A 21132-nucleotide genomic window follows, 5' to 3' on the forward strand; every position below is an offset into this window, starting at 1 on the left:
TGTTTTCACTACATTCTACTTGCCTCTGTTGTTGTTTGTATCCTCTCCACCTCTGTAATTAGGTTGTGCGCCACATCCCAAGGCCTAATAACCTCCGCTCACATGTTTTGCTGTATCTCTGCTGCTCCAAGGTGCACAAGAACCGAAGTTGTATCCTCTTGTGGATCATGTTACACAGGTTTAGATGTGGCTCTGGAGTATTGATTAGCACTTAATAACAGCTTAAAACATGTTTGGGAAGTGCCTATTAATAAGGAGCTTCATTAATGTGCAGCCATATCCGACAATGGCTGGCTCCGCCCCCCCCCCCCGGCTGTTGTTTATTTTTATACCTCCCTCTCTAGTGACTCTTGAGTGGAAGACTCCACATCTTGGGTATTGCTATCCCATACATCACTAGCTCATGGACTCTTGCCAATTACATGAAAGAAAACATAATTTATGTAAGAACTTACCTGATAAATTAATTTCTTTCATATTGGCAAGAGTCCATGAGGCCCACCCCCTTTTTTATGGTGGTTATGATTTTTTGTATAAAGCACAATTATTTCCAAATTCCTTTGTTGATGCTTTTTACTCCTTTCTTTATCACCCCACTACTTGGCTATTCATTAAACTGAATTGTGGGTGTGGTGAGGGGTGTAGTTATAGGCATTTTGAGGTTTGGGAAACTTTGCCCCTCCTGGTAGGATTGTATATCCCATACGTCACTAGCTCATGGACTCTTGCCAATATGAAAGAAATGAATTTATCAGGTAAGTTCTTACATAAATTTTGTTATATATATATATATATATGTGTGTGTGTGTGTGTATATATATATATATATATATATATATATATAATGTGTGTGTGTATATATATATATATATATATATATATAATGTGTGTGTGTCTGTATATATATGTATATAAAATATAGAGAAAATAACTCATTGTGTTAACCATTTACAAATCTAAACAAGTCAGAAGACTTGCTTTAAACCCAGAAACTCTCTGATTACGCTGTTTCCAATGCAGCAAAGGAATCTGGGTAAGATATGCAAATGAGGTTCACAATGACTCACCTTTTTACTTTTAGCCTGCTTTTTAAGACAGACTTCCCTTTACGCCATAGCACTGCTGCATTACACAGCTTTTATGCTTAGCTAGGGTTAGTACAGTGATTTAGACCAATCCCAGGACAGCTGTTTCGTGGTTATTGCCACTCATCAGCTGGGAGTAGGTTAAATCACTGCTTGGTAAAGTTCATTTCTGGGGGAAATTCAACAACAATTAAAATTATGGGGAGGCGAAAAGTGGGTTTAAAATCCTCCACTAAATACAAAATATAGAGAAAATAACTCATTGTGTAAACCATTTACAAATCTAAACAAGTCAGAAGACTTGCTTTAAACCCAGAAACTCTCTGACTACGCTGTTTCCAATGCAGCAAAGGAATCTGGGTAAGATATGCAAATGAGGTTCACAATGACTCACCTCCCCATAATTTTAATTGTTGTTGAATTTCCCCCAGAAATTAACTTTACCAAGCAGTGATTTAACCTACTCCCAGCTGATGAGTGGCAATAACCACGAAACAGCTGTCCTGGGATTGGTCTGAATCACTGTACTAACCCTAGCTAAGCATAAAAGCTGTGTAATGCAGCAGTGCTATGGCATAAAGGGAAGTCTGTCTTAAAAAGCAGGCTAAAAGTAAAAAGGTGAGTCATTGTGAACCTCATTTGCATATCTTACCCAGATTCCTTTGCTGCACTGGAAACAGTGTAATCAGAGAGTTTCTGGGTTTAAAGCAAGTCTTCTGACTTGTTTAGATTTGTAAATGGTTTACACAATGAGTTATTTTCTCTATATTTTGTATTTAGTGGAGGATTTTAAACTCACTTTTCGCCTCCCCATAATTTTAATTGTTGTTATATATATATATATTCATACAAATTCACATGCACATACCGCATATTATAGTTATATCTAAAAGCATTTAAACTTGATTTCTTTCCCTTAAAATGAAAAAAAAAAATGCTTTAAATGTAATTTGAAACAAATACAGCTTTATTAGTTGCGTACAATTCTCACTAGCTGACCATTCATACCTATCAGTAGGAAGTTCTCTGTGTGTAAATGCTGCCCTTTCATTTCATATAGAAGAGCGATCATTTTTTGAGTACTGTGTTCCTTTGTTTGAACCTCATGTTAAATTGTGTTTTTCACATCATTATCACTTAACAGATTACCTTGAACTTGCAAAATAGCAATAAGTGAAAGACAGAACCAATCTCTGGTAGCTTTTTCAGCAACAGGTCAGGGATATACAAAACAAGTAATTCAGTTCAGTTTCTGCCTTCAATAACATTCCTAAAACTGATATAAATGTTTTATATGTAGGTATGACGTTAGGATTTGATATTGAATATCTCATTTATTTTGCAGTATAGACAAGTTGTACTGTTTGTGAAATAGACCAACGCAAAACCAGCCTATTTGGTGCATATGGCCCATAAATTGTTTATACTAGAGCATTTTACTTGACCTTGCTTATGGAAGCTTATTACATAGGAACAAGAATTCTAGACTTTGATGATTAGGAGAGTTAAAGGGACAGTCTACACCAGAATTGTTATTGTTTAACAAGATAGATAATTCCTTTATTATCCATTCCCCAGCTTTGCATAATACAGTTATATTAATACACTTTTTACCCCTGTGATTACTTTGTATCTAAGCCTCTGCAATCTGCCCCTTATCTCAGTTACATTAATACACTTTTTATCCCTGTAATTACCTTGTATCTAAATCTCTGCAGACTGCCCCTTATCTCAGTTACATTAATACACTTTTTATCCCTGTAATTACCTTGTATCTAAATCTCTGCAGACTGCCCCTTATCTCAGTTACATTAATACACTTTTTACCCCTGTAATTACCTTGTATCTAAACATCTGCAGATTGCCCCCTTATTTCAATTTTATTGACAGACTTGAATTTTAGCCAATCAGTGCTGACTCCACGTGCATGAGCACAATGTCATCTATATGGCTTTCAGCTAAGAATACCAAGAAAACAAAGCAAAATTGGTGATAAAAGTAAATTGGAAAATTGATTAAAATTACATTTGTGCATGATTAAGCGTAAAAAACTCTAGTAAAGACACTTTGCATAGAGAACTCATTTGTTAACACATTGTCCACATCTACGATGGGCCAAGAGTTGGCTACTCTATATTGTTATCATTGTATCTTCTGACATCATAATTCTTCAAGTCACCTGATACAAAAAATGCACCGTTAGTCTTTATTGATGACCAAATGCTTTTGTTTCTTTGTCTTTCAGTACTCCAGCATCCGGGAATACCCACCATCAGAAGGGTACGTATTTGGTAACAATTTATATAAGGGAGGCCCCATTTAGGACCAGGGGGGAGCATTAGTGGCTGTTAAACAACCCTCATGCATATAGGCAACATCATTGCTTGGTAGCACTGTGGAGAATTTGTCTGATATGGTAAAAATTCAGAGTTTTTTCCATGGTGGTCAATAGTATACAGAATAATGAGATCACTATTGAATATAATACTGCTTCATTCTGACTCTTATCCTTGTTTCACGTGTTTATACAAATGCTTTCAGCACCAGTATGATTATTATATCTTATCCGTGTTTCACGTGTTTATACAAATGCTTTCAGCACCAGTATGATTATTATATCTTATCCTTGTTTCATGTGTTTATATAAATGCTTTCAGCACCAGTATGATTATTATATCTTATCCTTGTTTCACGTGTTTATACAAATGCTTTCAGCACCAGTATGATTATTATATCTTATCCTTGTTTCATGTGTTTATATAAATGCTTTCAGCACCAGTATGATTATTATAGCTTATCCTTGTTTCACGTGTTTATATAAATGCTTTCAGCACCAGTATGATTATTATATCTTATCCTTGTTTCACGTGTTTATATAAATGCTTTCAGCACCAGTATGATTATATATTATCCTTGTTTCACGTGTTTATACAAATGCTTTCAGCACCAGTATGATTATTATATCTTATCCTTGTTTCACTTGTTTATACAAATGATTTCAGCACCAGTATGATTATTATATCTTATCCTTGTTTCACGTGTTTATACAAATGCTTTCAGCACCAGTATGATTATTATATCTTATCCTTGTTTCACTTGTTTATACAAATGATTTCAGCACCAGTATGATTATTATATCTTATTCTTATTTCATGTGTTTATACAAATGCTTTCAGCACCAGTATGATTATAGCTTATCCTTGTTTCACGTGTTTATACAAATGCTTTCAGCACCAGTATGATTATTATATCTTATCCTTGTTTCACGTGTTTATACAAATGCTTTCAGCACCAGTATGATTATTATAGCTTATCCTTGTTTCACGTGTTTATACAAATGCTTTCAGCACCAGTATGATTATTATATCTTATTCTTATTTCATGTGTTTATACAAATGCTTTCAGCACCAGTATGATTATTATAGCTTATCCTTGTTTCACGTGTTTATACAAATGCTTTCAGCACCAGTATGATTATAGCTTATCCTTGTTTCACGTGTTTATACAAATGCTTTCAGCACCAGTATGATTATAGCTTATCCTTGTTTCACGTGTTTATACAAATGATTTCAGCACCAGTATGATTATTATATCTTATCCTTGTTTCACGTGTTTATATAAATACTTTCAGCACCACTATGATTATTATATCTTATCCTTGTTTCACGTGTGTATACAAATGCTTTCAGCACCAGTATGATTATTATATCTTATCCTTGTTTCACATGTTTATACAAATGCTTTCAGCACCAGTATGATTATTATATCTTATCCTTGTTTCACGTGTTTATATAAATGCTTTCAGCACCAGTATGATTATTATATCTTATCCTTGTTTCACGTGTTTATATAAATGCTTTCAGCACCAGTATGATTATTATATCTTATCTTTGTTTCATGTGTTTATACAAATGCTTTCAGCACCAGTATGATTATAGCTTATCCTTGTTTCACGTGTTTATACAAATGCTTTCAGCACCAGTAGGATTATTATATCTTATCCTTGTTTCACGTGTTTATACAAATGCTTTCAGCACCACTATGATTATTATATCTTATCCTTGTTTCACGTGTTTATACAAATGCTTTCAGCACCAGTATGATTATTATATCTTATCCTTGTTTCATGTGTTTATACAAATGCTTTCAGCACCAGTATGATTATTATATGTTATCCTTGTTTCACGTGTTTATACAAATGCTTTCAGCACCAGTAGGATTATTATATCTTGTCCTTGTTTCACGTGTTTATACAAATGATTTCAGCACCAGTATGATTATAGCTTATCCTTGTTTCACGTGTTTATACAAATGCTTTCAGCACCTGTATGATTATTATATCTTATCCTTGTTTCACGTGTTTATATAAATGCTTTCAGCACCAGTATGATTATTATATCTTATCCTTGTTTCACTTGTTTATACAAATGATTTCAGCACCAGTATGATTATTATATCTTATCCTTGTTTCACGTGTTTATACAAATGCTTTCAGCACCACTATGATTATTATATCTTATCCTTGTTTCATGTGTTTATACAAATGATTTCAGCACCAGTATGATTATTGTATCTTATCCTTGTTTCATGTGTTTATACAAATGCTTTCAGCACCAGTATGATTATTATATCTTATCCTTGTTTCACGTGTTTATATAAATGCTTTCAGCACCAGTATGATTATTATATCTTATCCTTGTTTCACGTGTTTATACAAATGCTTTCAGCACCAGTATGATTATTATATCTTATCCTTGTTTCACGTGTTTATACAAATGCTTTCAGCACCAGTATGATTATAGCTTATCCTTGTTTCACGTGTTTATACAAATGCTTTCAGCACCAGTATGATTATTATATCTTATCCTTGTTTCACGTGTTTATACAAATGCTTTCAGCACCAGTATGATTATAGCTTATCCTTGTTTCACGTGTTTATATAAATGCTTTCAGCACCAGTATGATTATTATATCTTATCCTTGTTTCACGTGTTTATATAAATGCTTTCAGCACCAGTAAGATTATTATATCTTATCCTTGTTTCACGTGTTTATACAAATGCTTTCAGCACCAGTATGATTATTATATCTTATCCTTGTTTCATGTGTTTATACAAATGCTTTCAGCTCCAGTATGATTATTATAGCTTATCCTTGTTTCACGTGTTTATATAAATGCTTTCAGCACCAGTATGATTATTATAGCTTATCCGTGTTTCACGTGTTTATACAAAGGCTTTCAGCAACATTATGATTATTATATCTTATCCTTGTTTCACGTGTTTATACAAATGCTTTCAGCACCAGTATGATTATAGCTTATCCTTGTTTCACGTGTTTATATAAATGCTTTCAGCACCAGTATGATTATTATATCTTATCCTTGTTTCACGTGTTTATACAAATGCTTTCAGCACCAGTATGATTATTATATCTTATCCTTGTTTCACGTGTTTATACAAATGCTTTCAGCACCAGTATGATTATTATATCTTATCCTTGTTTCACGTGTTTATACAAATGCTTTCAGCACCAGTATGATTATAGCTTATCCTTGTTTCATGTATTTATATAAATGCTTTCAGCACCAGTATGATTATTATATCTTATCCTTGTTTCACGTGTTTATACAAATGCTTTCAGCACCAGTATGATTGTTATATCTTATCCTTGTTTCACGTGTTTATACAAATGCTTTCAGCACCAGTATGATTATTGTATCTTATCCTTGTTTCACGTGTTTATACAAATGCTTTCAGCACCAGTATGATTATTATAGCTTATCCTTGTTTCACGTGTTTATACAAATGATTTCAGCACCAGTATGATTATTATATCTTATCCGTGTTTCACGTGTTTATATAAATGCTTTCAGCGCCAGTATGATTTTTATATCTTATCCTTGTTTCACGTGATTATATAAATGCTTTCAGCACCAGTATGATTATTATATCTTATCCTTGGTTCATGTGTTTATACAAATGCTTTCAGCACCAGTATGATTATTGTATCTTATCCTTGTTTCACGTGTTTATACAAATGCTTTCAGCACCAGTATGATTATTGTATCTTATCCTTGTTTCACGTGTTTATACAAATGCTTTCAGCACCAGTATGATTATTATAGCTTATCCTTGTTTCACGTGTTTATACAAATGCTTTCAGCACCAGTATGATTATTATATCTTATCCTTGTTTCACGTGTTTATACAAATGCTTTCAGCACCAGTATGATTATTATATCTTATCCTTGTTTCACTTGTTTATACAAATGATTTCAGCACCAGTATGATTATTATAGCTTATCCTTGTTTCACGTGTTTATACAAATGCTTTCAGCACCAGTATGATTATTATATCTTATCCTTGTTTCACGTGTTTATACAAATGCTTTGAGCACCAGTATGATTATTATATCTTATCCTTGTTTCACGTGTTTATACAAATGCTTTCAGCAGCAGTATGATTATTATATCTTATCCTTGTTTCACGTGTTTATACAAATGCTTTCAGCACCAGTATGATTATTATATCTTATCCTTGTTTCACGTGTTTATATAAATGCTTTCAGCACCAGTATGATTGTTATATCTTATCCTTGTTTCACGTGTTTATACAAATGCTTTCAGCACCAGTATGATTATTATATCTTATCCTTGTTTCACGTGTTTATACAAATGATTTCAGCACCAGTATGATTATTATATCTTATCCTTGTTTCACATGTTTATACAAATGCTTTCAGCACCAGTATGATTATTATATCTTATCCTTGTTTCATGTGTTTATACAAATGCTTTCAGCACCAGTATGATTATTATATTGTATCCTTGTTTCATGTGTTTATACAAATGCTTTCAGCACCAGTATGATTATTATATCTTATCCTTGTTTAACATGTTTATACAAATGCGTTCAGCACCACTATGATTATTATAGCTTATCCTTGTTTCACGTGTTTATACAAATGCTTTCAGCACCAGTATGATTATTATATCTTATCCTTGTTTCACGTTTTTATACAAATGCTTTCAGCACCAGTATGATTATAGCTTATCCTTGTTTCACGTGTTTATACAAATGCTTTCAGCACCAGTATGATTATTATATCTTATCCTTGTTTCACGTTTTTATACAAATGCTTTCAGCACCAGTATGATTGTTATATCTTATCCTTGTTTCACATGTTTATACAAATGCTTTCAGCACCAGTATGATTATTATATCGTATCCTTGTTTCACGTGTTTATACAAATGCTTTCAGCACCAGTATGATTATTTTATCTTATCCTTCTTTCACGTGTTTATACAAATGCTTTCAGCACCAGTATGATTATTATATCTTATCCTTGTTTCACGTGTTTATACAAATGCTTTCAGCACCTATATGATTATTATATCTTATCCTTGTTTCACGTGTTTATACAAATGCTTTCAGCACCAGTATGATTATTATATCTTATCCTTGTTTCATGTGTTTATACAAATGCTTTCAGCACCAGTATGATTATTATATCTTATCCTTGTTTCACGTGTTTATACAAATGCTTTCAGCACCAGTATGATTATTATATCTTATCCTTGTTTCACATGTTTATACAAATGCTTTCAGCACCAGTATGATTATTATATTGTATCCTTGTTTCATGTGTTTATACAAATGCTTTCAGCACCAGTATGATTATTATATCTTATCCTTGTTTAACATGTTTATACAAATGCGTTCAGCACCACTATGATTATTATAGCTTATCCTTGTTTCACGTGTTTATACAAATGCTTTCAGCACCAGTATGATTATTATATCTTATCCTTGTTTCACGTGTTTATACAAATGCTTTCAGCACCAGTATGATTATAGCTTATCCTTGTTTCACGTGTTTATACAAATGCTTTCAGCACCAGTATGATTATTATATCTTATCCTTGTTTCACGTTTTTATACAAATGCTTTCAGCACCAGTATGATTGTTATATCTTATCCTTGTTTCACGTGTTTATACAAATGCTTTCAGCACCAGTATGATTATTATATCTTATCCTTGTTTCACGTGTTTATACAAATGCTTTCAGCACCAGTATGATTATTATATCTTATCCTTGTTTCACATGTTTATATAAATGCTTTCAGCACCAGTAGGATTATTATATCTTATCCTTGTTTCACGTGTTTATACAAATGCTTTCAGCACCAGTATGATTATTATATCTTATCCTTGTTTCACGTGTTTATACAAATGCTTTCAGCACCAGTATGATTATTGTATCTTATCCTTGTTTCACGTATTTATACAAATGATTTCAGCACCAGTATGATTATTGTATCTTATCCTTGTTTCATGTGTTTATATAAATGCTTTCAGCACCAGTATGATTATTATATCTTATCCTTGTTTCATGTGTTTATACAAATGCTTTCAGCACCAGTATGATTATTATATCTTATCCTTGTTTCACGTGTTTATATAAATGCTTTCAGCACCAGTATGATTATTATATCTTATCCTTGTTTCACGTGTTTATACAAATGCGTTCAGCACCAGTATGATTATTATATCTTATCCTTGTTTCACATGTTTATACAAATGCTTTCAGGACCAGTATGATTATTGTATCTTATCCTTGTTTCACGTGTTTATACAAATGCTTTCAGGACCAGTATGATTATTATAGCTTATCCTTGTTTCACGTGTTTATACAAATGCTTTCAGCACCAGTATGATTATTATATCTTATCCTTGTTTCACGTGTTTATACAAATGCTTTCAGGACCAGTATGATTATTGTATCTTATCCTTGTTTCACGTGTTTATACAAATACTTTCAGCACCAGTATGATTATTATATCTTATCCTTGTTTCACGTGTTTATACAAATGCTTTCAGCACCAGTTTGATTATTATATCTTATCCTTGTTTCACGTGTTTATACAAATGCTTTCAGCACCAGTATGATTATTATATCTTATCCTTGTTTCACGTGTTTATACAAATGCTTTCAGCACCACTATGATTATTATATCTTATCCTTGTTTCACGTGTTTATACAAATGCTTTCAGCACCACTATGATTATTATATCTTATCCTTGTTTCATGTGTTTATACAAATGCTTAAAGCACCAGTATGATTATTATATCTTATCCTTGTTTCACGTGTTTATATAAATGCTTTCAGCACCAGTATGATTATTATATCTTATCCTTGTTTCACGTGTTTATACAAATGCTTTCAGCACCAGTATGATTATTATATCTTATCCTTGTTTCACATGTTTATACAAATGATTTCAGCACCAGTATGATTATTATATCTTATCCTTGTTTCACGTTGTGATGATAGCAGGATGTGATGTCACTAGCATGTGGGCGGGGCTTAGGTCCGGTGTCTGTGTCGCAGTTAGTTTAGTACAATCAACCTGTCTGGATGTGTATTGCTATGCTCTGTAATAAAATAGAGTTGTACCATCATTGCTGTGTCCTGCATATGTCCTGCATCTCATGACATGGTGTCAGAAGTTCTGGACTACGCTTCTGTTTCTGATGATAACGATGTCAAAGTTTACCCCACCTGAGCCTTTTGACTTTTCTCAGCCTGCAGCTTGGCCCACATGGCGTCAGCGGTTTCAGCGCTTCAGGATTGCATCCAAACTGAACAAGGAGAGTGGTGAAGTACAAGTTAATTCTCTTTTATACTCTATGGGGAAAGATGTAGAGCCAGTGTTCAATGCTTTTACTTTCCAAGAAGGGGAAGAAGTTAACTTTGATATAGTTATGGATAAACTCAGTGCCCACTTTGTGCCCAAAAGAAATGTGATTCATGAGAGAGCTTGTTTTCACAAACGTAATCAGCGTGTGGGAGAATCTGTGGAGTCATTTGTGCGCAGCCTGTATGAATTAGCTGAATTCTGTGAGTTTGGTGTTGCTAAAGAAGAGCAAATCAGAGACAGAATAGTTATTGGAATTGCAGATGCTGAAGTCTCCCTGAAGCTGCAGTTAGAGCCTGATTTAACATTAGACGGGGCTATTAGGATGGCCCGCCAGAGTGAACTGGTGAAAAAGCAAAGTGCTGATCTGAGGTCTGAGAGTATTGTGGATGAAGTGCAACAGTCTAGGAAAATTACTAGTGAAAGGCACAGTGTGAGCGGTAGATCTAAAGTACTGGAAAGGCCTAGAAGTGGATGGGGGCAACATGGCCGATGCACACGGTGTTACCGGGCTCATGATCAGAGTGCTATATGCCCGGCCAGAGATAAAAGATGCAGAAAATGTAACAGAATAGGCCATTTTGAAGTGGTGTGTAAAACTGAATACATTAAGGAGATGCAGGTGGACAGTGACCAGGAGGGTCAGGAAGTGTCTTTTGTGGGGTCTGTTGTGGAACGGACAAGCTCAGAGGAAGATTGGAAAGTTACCTTTACTGTAATGGGAGCCAATGTTGATTTTAAGATTGACACAGGAGCTGATATCACTGTAATGTCTTTTGCTGAATTTATGAAACTGCCTCGACAGCCCCAGCTGGCGAAGGTTACTACAAATGTTCATAGTCCTGGTGGCCGCATTGATTGTGTGGGGAAATTTCTTGCCAGCTGTGAGTACAAACAAAGGAAGTTCACCATGTGGGTGCATGTGATCCGAGGTCAGTGTGTTAACAGTTTATTGAGCAGAAAAGCAGCCTGTGACTTGGGCCTCGTGGCCAGAGTGAATGAGATCTCTGAAGATATGTTTGGCGAGTTGGGCCTACTGAGCTGCAAACCTGTCCGTATAGCACTTAAAAGTGACGCAGTCCCGTATAGTATTTCTACTCCTCGTAGAATTCCGTTCCCGCTCATGCCTCAAGTGGAGAAAGAGCTCATGCGCATGAAGTCTATGGGGGTTATTGAAGAGGTTGTTGAAGCAACTGATTGGTGTGCCCCCATTGTTCCAGTTGCAAAGAAAAACGGAAAGGTGCGCATCTGTGTGGACCTGAAAAGGTTGAATGAGGCAGTGAAGAGGGAGAGATTTGTGCTGCCGACATTGGAAGATATAGCCCCGAAGTTGGCTGGGGCGAAGTTCTTTTCCACATTAGACGCTTCTAGCGGCTTTTGGCAGATCCCCCTGGATCCAAAGTGCCGCAAACTGACTACCTTTATCACTCCGGTAGGTCGGTTCTGTTTCTGCAGACTTCCCTTTGGGATATCCTCCGCTCCTGAGATCTTTCAGAGGGAAATGAGTTCTCTCCTGAGTGGCCACGTGGGCACAGCAGTCGTTATGGACGACATTCTAGTGTATGGGTCTACAGTGGAGGAGCACGATCAGCGTTTGAGTTGTGTGCTGCAGGCTATCAAAGAGTCTGGGCTGAAGCTGAATAAAGAAAAATGTCATTTTAGGAAAACTGAATTATGCTACTTTGGGCATATCATCAACGGGGATGGCATCAAGCCGGACCCCGAGAAAATTCGGGCTATCGAACAGATGAAAAGCCCTTCTGATGTACATGAGCTGAGACAGATATTGGGCCTTGTAAATTACGTGGGCAAGTTTCTTCCGGATTTATCTACAGTTTTGCACCCTATTACGGAGTTGCTTAAGAAAGATGTTGCCTGGGTCTGGGGACCCTCACAAGAAAAGGCGTTCCTGCATGCTAAGTCCCTACTGGGGTCTGCCCCAGTGCTGGGGTTCTACGACCCTTCAAAAAAGACTGTGGTTAGTGCTGATGCAAGCAGTTATGGGTTGGGGGCTGCACTCCTGCAGCTGAATGACAACAAACTACAGCCCATCGCCTACTGTTCCCGCACACTGACGGCTGCGGAGTCAAAATACGCTCAAATTGAGAAAGAGTGCCTGGCTGCAGTTTGGGCCTGTGAACGCTTTCAGCGTTATCTAGTGGGTTTGGAGAAATTTAGTCTGGAAACTGACCACAAACCGCTAGTCCCTCTTATCAATTCTTATGACATCGACAAAACACCCTTGAGATGCCAGAGACTTTTAATGAGACTGCTCAGGTTCAATGTTCAGGCAGTGCATGTGCCGGGGAAGCAGCTGGTTGTGGCAGATACACTGTCCAGGCTCCCGCTGGCTGCTGCTGAAGAATCCTCCACAGAGTCGGATGTAAAAGTGTATGTTGATTCAGTTCTGGCCTCTAAGTCCATTTCTTCAAGGAAACTGGAAGAGATAAAGAAAGAGACACATTTGGACACAGATCTGCAAGAAGTTATAAGGTACATAAGAGATGGCTGGCCCGAGAGCCGGGCAGCCTGGATGTCTTTAAATGCTTACCAGCCAGAGAGGTCACAGCTCACGGAGCTGGAGGGGTTGGTACTGTTCCAAGACCGTATTGTAATTCCTGTCAGCATGAGGAAGGAGATGTTAAACAGGATTCACGATGGCCACTTAGGCATTACAAAGTGCAGAGAAAGAGCAGCTACAGCTGTGTGGTGGCCTGGGATCAGCTCCGACATTGCAAATCACGTGTCTAAATGTGCCTTTTGCCGGGAACGCCGGCCTACTCAGAGAAGGGAGCCCTTAATGTCTACTCCGCTGCCTGCGGGGCCATGGCAGAAAATAGCTGCTGATTTGTGCGAACTGCACGGGAAAAAGTTTCTTGTTGTTATCGACTACTATTCCAGGTATTTGGAAATAGCACCCCTGAATGATATCACAAGTCAGGCCGTTATCATTCGCCTGAAGAGCTTGTTCGCCCGCTGGGGCATTCCAATGGAGCTGGTGAGTGATAATGGCATGCAGTTCGCTTCTACAGAGTTCAGTGCTTTCAGCAGGGAATATGATTTTGTACATTCCACGTCAAGTCCACATTATCCGCAAGCCAACGGAATGGCTGAAAGGGCAGTTCAAACAACAAAATTCATCCTAAAGCAATCTGAACCGTACCTAGCCCTCTTGTCATACAGGGCGACGCCCATTCAAGCCACCGGGTTTAGCCCGGCACAGCTGATGCTAGGACGTCAGATTCGCACCACTTTACCCTCAGTGGGTGTCTTCAAGCCGCCTGGCCCTGTTCCTCGGGACGAAGTCCTTAGGAGGGATGAAGAGGCCAAAAAGGGTTATCGTTTCTTCTACGACAGGAGACATTCTGTCAGGCCTTTACAGGAACTGAAAGCGGGCCAAAGTGTCAGAATTAAACTGGATGATGAGAAGAAATGGAAGACGCCTGCTACGGTAGTGGGCCGCTCTCCAGAACCAAGGTCTTACACAGTCCTTACAGAGGGAGGGACGGTTACACGCCGTAACCGAAGACATCTTCAGCCTGTACCTGAGAGTCTGGAACCGGATACCTCAGTACCACCGCCGGTGGGATCTCCTGTTCTAAGAGAGGTGCCTTCCCCTCAGCAAGATCATAGCGGGGATATATCTTTGCCTCCAGCAGACTCTTGTTCACCATCTTCTGTATCAGAGGACAGTTCATGCAAAGTTACATCAAGCGGAAGAGTGGTGAGGCTTCCGGCCCGATACAGGGACTGACTTTAGCTAGAACAGTGACCGGAAGTATGGGCAGAATAATCCCATGGTCACTGTGGACTAGGGTAGTCTACCCCGATGTCCAAGTCAGGATGTAATTTATTTGTTCATGTTTTCTAATCTATCTGTTTCTATAATGTTCTAAAACAAAATGTTGTTGTATACCCTGTTGGTGTACCTTGTTATTTAATATATGCAAATGTATGCTTTGCCTTTGAAAAAGGGGAAGATGTGATGATAGCAGGATGTGATGTCACTAGCATGTGGGCGGGGCTTAGGTCCGGTGTCTGTGTCGCAGTTAGTTTAGTACAATCAACCTGTCTGGATGTGTATTGCTATGCTCTGTAATAAAATAGAGTTGTACCATCATTGCTGTGTCCTGCATATGTCCTGCATCTCATGACACACGTGTTTATACAAATGCTTTCAGCACCAGTATGATTATAGCTTTTCCTTGTTTCACGTGTTTATACAAATGCTTTTAGCACCAGTATGATTATTATATCTTATCCTTGTTTCACGTGTTTATACAAATGCTTTCAGCACCAGTATGATTATTATATCTTATCCTTGTTTCACGTGTTTATACAAATGCTTTCAGCACCAGTATGATTATTATATCTTATCCTTGTTTCACGAGTTTATACAAATGATTTCAGCACCAGTATGATTATTGTATCTTATCCTTGTTTCACGTGTTTATACAAATGCTTTCAGCACCAGTATGATTATTATATCTTATCCTTGTTTCATGTGTTTATACAAATGCTGTCAGCACCAGTATGATTATAGCTTATCCTTGTTTCACGTGTTTATACAAATGCTTTCAGCACCAGTATGATTATTATATCTTATCCTTGTTTCACGTGTTTATATAAATGCTTTCAGCACCAGTATGATTATTGTATCTTATCCTTGTTTCACGTGTTTATACAAATGCTTTCAGCACCAGTATGATTATTATAGCTTATCCTTGTTTCACGTGTTTATATAAATGCTTTCAGCACCAGTATGATTATTGTATCTTATCCTTGTTTCATGTGTTTATAGAAATGCTTTCAGCACCAGTATGATTATTATAGCTTATCCTTGTTTCACGTGTTTATACAAATGATTTCAGCACCAGTATGATTATTGTATCTTATCCTTGTTTCACGTTTTTATACAAATGCTTTCAGCACCAGTATGATTATTATATCTTATCCTTGTTTCACGTGTTTATACAAATGCTTTCAGCACCAGTATGATTATTATATCTTATCCTTGTTTCATGTGTTTATACAAATGCTTTCAGCACCAGTATGATTATTATATCTTATCCTTGTTTCACGTGTTTATACAAATGCTTTCAGCACCAGTATGATTATTATATCTTATCCTTGTTTCACGTGTTTATACAAATGCTTTCAGCACCAGTATGATTATTATATCTTATCCTTGTTTCACGTGTTTATACAAATGATTTCAGCACCAGTATGATTATTATATCTTATCCTTGTTTCACGTGTTTATATAAATGCTTAAAGCACCAGTATGATTATTATATCTTATCCTTGTTTCATGTGTTTATATAAATGCTTTCAGCACCAGTATGATTATTATATCTTATCCTTGTTTCACGTGTTTATACAAATGCTTTCAGCACCAGTATGATTATAGCTTTTCCTTGTTTCACGTGTTTATACAAATGCTTTTAGCACCAGTATGATTATTATATCTTGTCCTTGTTTCACGTGTTTATACAAATGCTTTCAGCACCAGTATGATTATTATATCTTATCCTTGTTTCATGTGTTTATATAAATGCTTTCAGCACCAGTATGATTATTATAGCTTATCCGTGTTTCACGTGTTTATACAAATGCTTTCAGCACCAGTACGATTATTATATCTTATCCTTGTTTCACGCGTTTATACATATGCTTTCAGCACCAGTATGATTATTATATCTTATACTTGTTTCATGTGTTTATATAAATGCTTTCAGCACCAGTATGATTATTATAGCTTATCCTTGTTTCATGTCTTTATATAAATGCTTTCAGCACCAGTATGATTATTGTATCTTATCCTTGTTTCACGTGTTTATACAAATGCTTTCAGCACCAGTATGATTATTATAGCTTATCCTTGTTTCACGTGTTTATACAAATGCTTTCAGCACCAGTAGGATTATTATATCTTATCCTTGTTTCACGTGTTGATTATTATAGCTTATCCTTGTTTCACGTGTTTATATAAATGCTTTCAGCACCAGTATGATTATTGTATCTTATCCTTGTTTCACGTGTTGATTATTATAGCTTATCCTTGTTTCACGTGTTTATACAAATGCTTTCAGCACCAGTAGGATTATTATATCTTATCCTTGTTTCACATGTTTATAAAAATGCTTTCAGCACCAGTATGATTATTATATCTTATCCTTGTTTCACGTGTTTATACAAATGCTTTCAGCACCAGTATGATTATTATATATTATCCTTGTTTCACGTGTTTATACAAATGCTTTCAGCACCAGTACGATTATTGTATCTTATCCTTGTTTCACGTGTTTATACAAATGCTTTCAGCACCAGTATGATTATAGCTTATCCTTGTTTCACGTGTTTATACAAATGCTTTCAGCACCACTATGATTATTATATCTTATCCTTGTTTCACGTGTTTATACAAATGCTTTCAGCACCAGTATGATTATTGTATCTTATCCTTGTTTCATGTGTTTATACAAATGCTTTCAGCACCAGTATGATTATTATATCTTATCCTTGTTTCACGTGTTTATACAAATGCTTTCAGCACCAGTATGATTATTATATCTTATCCTTGTTTCACGTATTTATACAAATGCTTTCAGCACCACTATGATTATTATATCTTATCCTTGTTTCACGTGTTTATACAAATGCTTTCAGCACCAGTATGATTATTGTATCTTATCCTTGTTTCATGTGTTTATACAAATGCTTTCAGCACCAGTATGATTATTATATCTTATCCTTGTTTCACGTGTTTATACAAATGCTTTCAGCACCAGTATGATTATTATATCTTATCCTTGTTTCACGTATTTATACAAATGCTTTCAGCACCAGTATGATTATTATAGCTTATCCTTGTTTCATGTGTTTATAGAAATGCTTTCAGCACCAGTATGATTATTATATCTTATCTTTGTTTCATGTGTTTATACAAATACTTTCAGCACCAGTATGATTATTATATCTTATCCTTGTTTCACGTGTTTATACAAATGCTTTCAGCACCAGTATGATTATTATATCTTATCCTTGTTTCACGTGTTTATACAAATGCTTTCAGCCCCAGTATGATTATTATATCTTATCCTTGTTTCACGTGTTTATACAAATGCTTTCAGCACCAGTATGATTATTGTATCTTATCCTTGTTTCACGTGTTTATATAAATGCTTTCAGCACCAGTATGATTATAGTTTATCCTTGTTTCACGTGTTTATACAAATGCTTTCAGCACCAGTAGGATTATTATATCTTATCCTTGTTTCACGTGTTTATACAAATGATTTCAGCACCAGTAGGATTATTATATCTTATCCTTGTTTCACGTGTTTATACAAATGCTTTCAGCACCAGTATGATTATAGCTTATCCTTGTTTCACGTGTTATATAAATGCTTTCAGCACCTATATGATTATTATATCTTATCCTTGTTTCACGTGTTTATACAAATGATTTCAGCACCAGTATGATTATTATAGCTTATCCTTGTTTCACATGTTTATAAAAATGCTTTCAGCACCAGTATGATTATTATAGCTTATCCTTGTTTCACGTGTTTATACAAATGCTTTCAGCACCAGTATGATTATTATATCTTATCCTTGTTTCACGTGTTTATACAAATGATTTCAGCACCAGTATGATTATTATATCTTATCCTTGTTTCACGTGTTTATACAAATGATTTCAGCACCAGTATGATTATTATATCTTATCCTTGTTTCACGTGTTTATACAAATGCTTTCAGCACCAGTATGATTATTATATCTTATCCTTGTTTCATGTGTTTATACAAATGCTGTCAGCACCAGTATGATTATTATATCTTATCCTTGTTTCACGTGTTTATACAAATGCTTTCAGCACCAGTATGATTATTATATCTTATCCTTGTTTCACGTGTTTATACAAATGCTTTCAGCACCAGTATGATTATTATATCTTATCCTTGTTTCATGTGTTTATACAAATGCTGTCAGCACCAGTATGATTATTATATCTTATCCTTGTTTCATGTGTTTATACAAATGCTTTCAGCACCAGTATGATTATAGCTTATCCTTGTTTCACGTGTTTATACAAATGATTTAAGCACCAGTATGATTATTATATCTTATCCTTGTTTCACGTGTTTGTACAAATGCTTTCAGCACCAGTATGATTATTATATCTTATCCTTGTTTCACGTGTTTATACAAATGCTTTCAGCACCACTATGATTATTATATTGTATCTTTGTTTCACGTGTTTATACAAATGCTTTCAGCACCAGTATGATTATTGTATCTTATCCTTGTTTCACGTGTTTATACAAATGCTTTCAGCACCACTATGATTATTATATTGTATTCTTGTTTCACGTGTTTATTCAAATGCTTTCAGCACCAGTATGATTATTATATCTTATCCTTGTTTCACGTGTTTATACAAATGCTTTCAGCACCAGTATGATTGTTATATCTTATCCTTGTTTCACGTGTTTATACAAATGCTTTCAGCACCAGTAGGATTATTATATCTTATCCTTGTTTCACGTGTTTATACAAATGCTTTCAGCACCAGTAGGATTATTATATCTTATCCTTGTTTCACGTGTTTATACAAATGCTTTCAGCACCAGTAGGATTATTATATCTTATCCTTGTTTCATGTGTTTATACAAATGCTTTCAGCACCAGTATGATTATAGCTTATCCTTGTTTCACGTGTTTATACAAATGCTTTCAGCACCAGTATGATTATTGTATCTTATCCTTGTTTCACGTGTTTATATAAATGCTTTCAGCACCAGTATGAATATTATATTGTATACTTGTTTCACGTGTTTATATAAATGCTTTCAGCACCAGTACGATTATTGTATCTTATCCTTGTTTCACGTGTTTATACAAATGCTTTCAGCACCAGTATGATTATTGTATCTTATCCTTGTTTCACGTGTTTATACAAATGCTTTCAGCACCAGTATGATTATTGTATCTTATCCTTGTTTCACGTGTTTATATAAATGCTTTCAGCACCAGTACGATTATTTTATCTTATCCTTGTTTCACGTGTTTATACAAATGCTTTCAGCACCAGTATGATTATATCTTATCCTTGTTTCACGTGTTAATACAAATGCTTTCAGCACCAGTGTGATTATTATATCTTATCCTTGTTTAACGTGTTTATACAAATGCTTTCAGCACCAGTATGATTATTATATCTTATCCTTGTTTCACGTGTTTATACAAATGCTTTCAGCACCAGTATGATTATTATATCTTATCCTTGTTTCACGTGTTTATACAAATGCTTTCAGCACCAGTATGATTATTATATCTTATCCTTGTTTCACGTGTTTATACAAATGCTTTCAGCACCAGTATGATTGTTATATCTTATCCTTGTTTCACGTGTTTATACAAATGCTTTCAGCACCAGTATGATTATTATATCTTATCCTTGTTTCACGTGTTTATACAAATGCTTTCAGCACCAGTATGATTATTATATCGTATCCTTGTTTCACGTGTTTATACAAATGCTTTCAGCACCAGTATGATTATTATATCGTATCCTTGTTTCACGTGTTTTTATAAATGCTTTCAGCACCAGTATGATTATTATAGCTTATCCTTGTTTCATGTGTTTATACAAATGCTTTCAGCACCAGTATGATTATAGCTTATCCTTGTTTCACGTGTTTATACAAATGCTTTCAGCACCAGTATGATTATTGTATCTTATCCTTGTTTCATGTGTTTATACAAATGCTTTCAGCACCCGTATGATTAATTTAGCTTATCCTTGTTTCACGTGTTTATACAAATGCTTTCAGCACCAGTATGATTATTATATCTTATCCTTGTTTCACGTGTTTATACAAATGCTTTCAGCACCAGTATGATTATAGCTTATCCTTGTTTCACGTGTTTATATAAATGCTTTCAGCACCAGTATGATTATTATATCTTATCCTTGTTTCATGTGTTTATACAAATGCTTTCAGCACCAGTATGATTATTATATCTTATCCTTGTTTCACGTGTTTATACAAATGCTTTCAGCACCAGTATGATTATTATATCTTATCCTTGTTTCACGTGTTTATACAAATGCTTTCAGCACCAGTATGATTATTGTGTCTTATCCTTGTTTCACGTGTTTATACAAATGCTTTCAGCACCAGTATGATTATAGCTTATCCTTGTTTCACGTGTTTATACAAATGCTTTCAGCACCAGTATGATTATTGTATCTTATCCTTGTTTCATGTGTTTATACAAATGCTTTCAGCACCAGTATGATTATTGTATCTTATCCTTGTTTCACGTGTTTATA

General features: G+C 35.3%; 1 protein-coding gene across 1 annotated transcript in view; it reads left to right on the forward strand.

Annotated features, from left to right (window-relative positions):
- EPS8 (epidermal growth factor receptor pathway substrate 8) overlaps positions 1–21132 on the forward strand; it is a 782257-nt gene that overhangs the window by 333711 nt on the left and 427414 nt on the right. Inside the window, exon 9 of the mRNA XM_053719136.1 lies at positions 3331–3365. Coding sequence (XP_053575111.1) covers positions 3331–3365 — 35 coding nt within the window. The remainder of the gene's footprint in view (positions 1–3330; positions 3366–21132) is intronic.

Source organism: Bombina bombina, chromosome 6 (assembly GCF_027579735.1).
Source record: "Bombina bombina isolate aBomBom1 chromosome 6, aBomBom1.pri, whole genome shotgun sequence".
Lineage (NCBI taxonomy): Eukaryota > Metazoa > Chordata > Amphibia > Anura > Bombinatoridae > Bombina > Bombina bombina.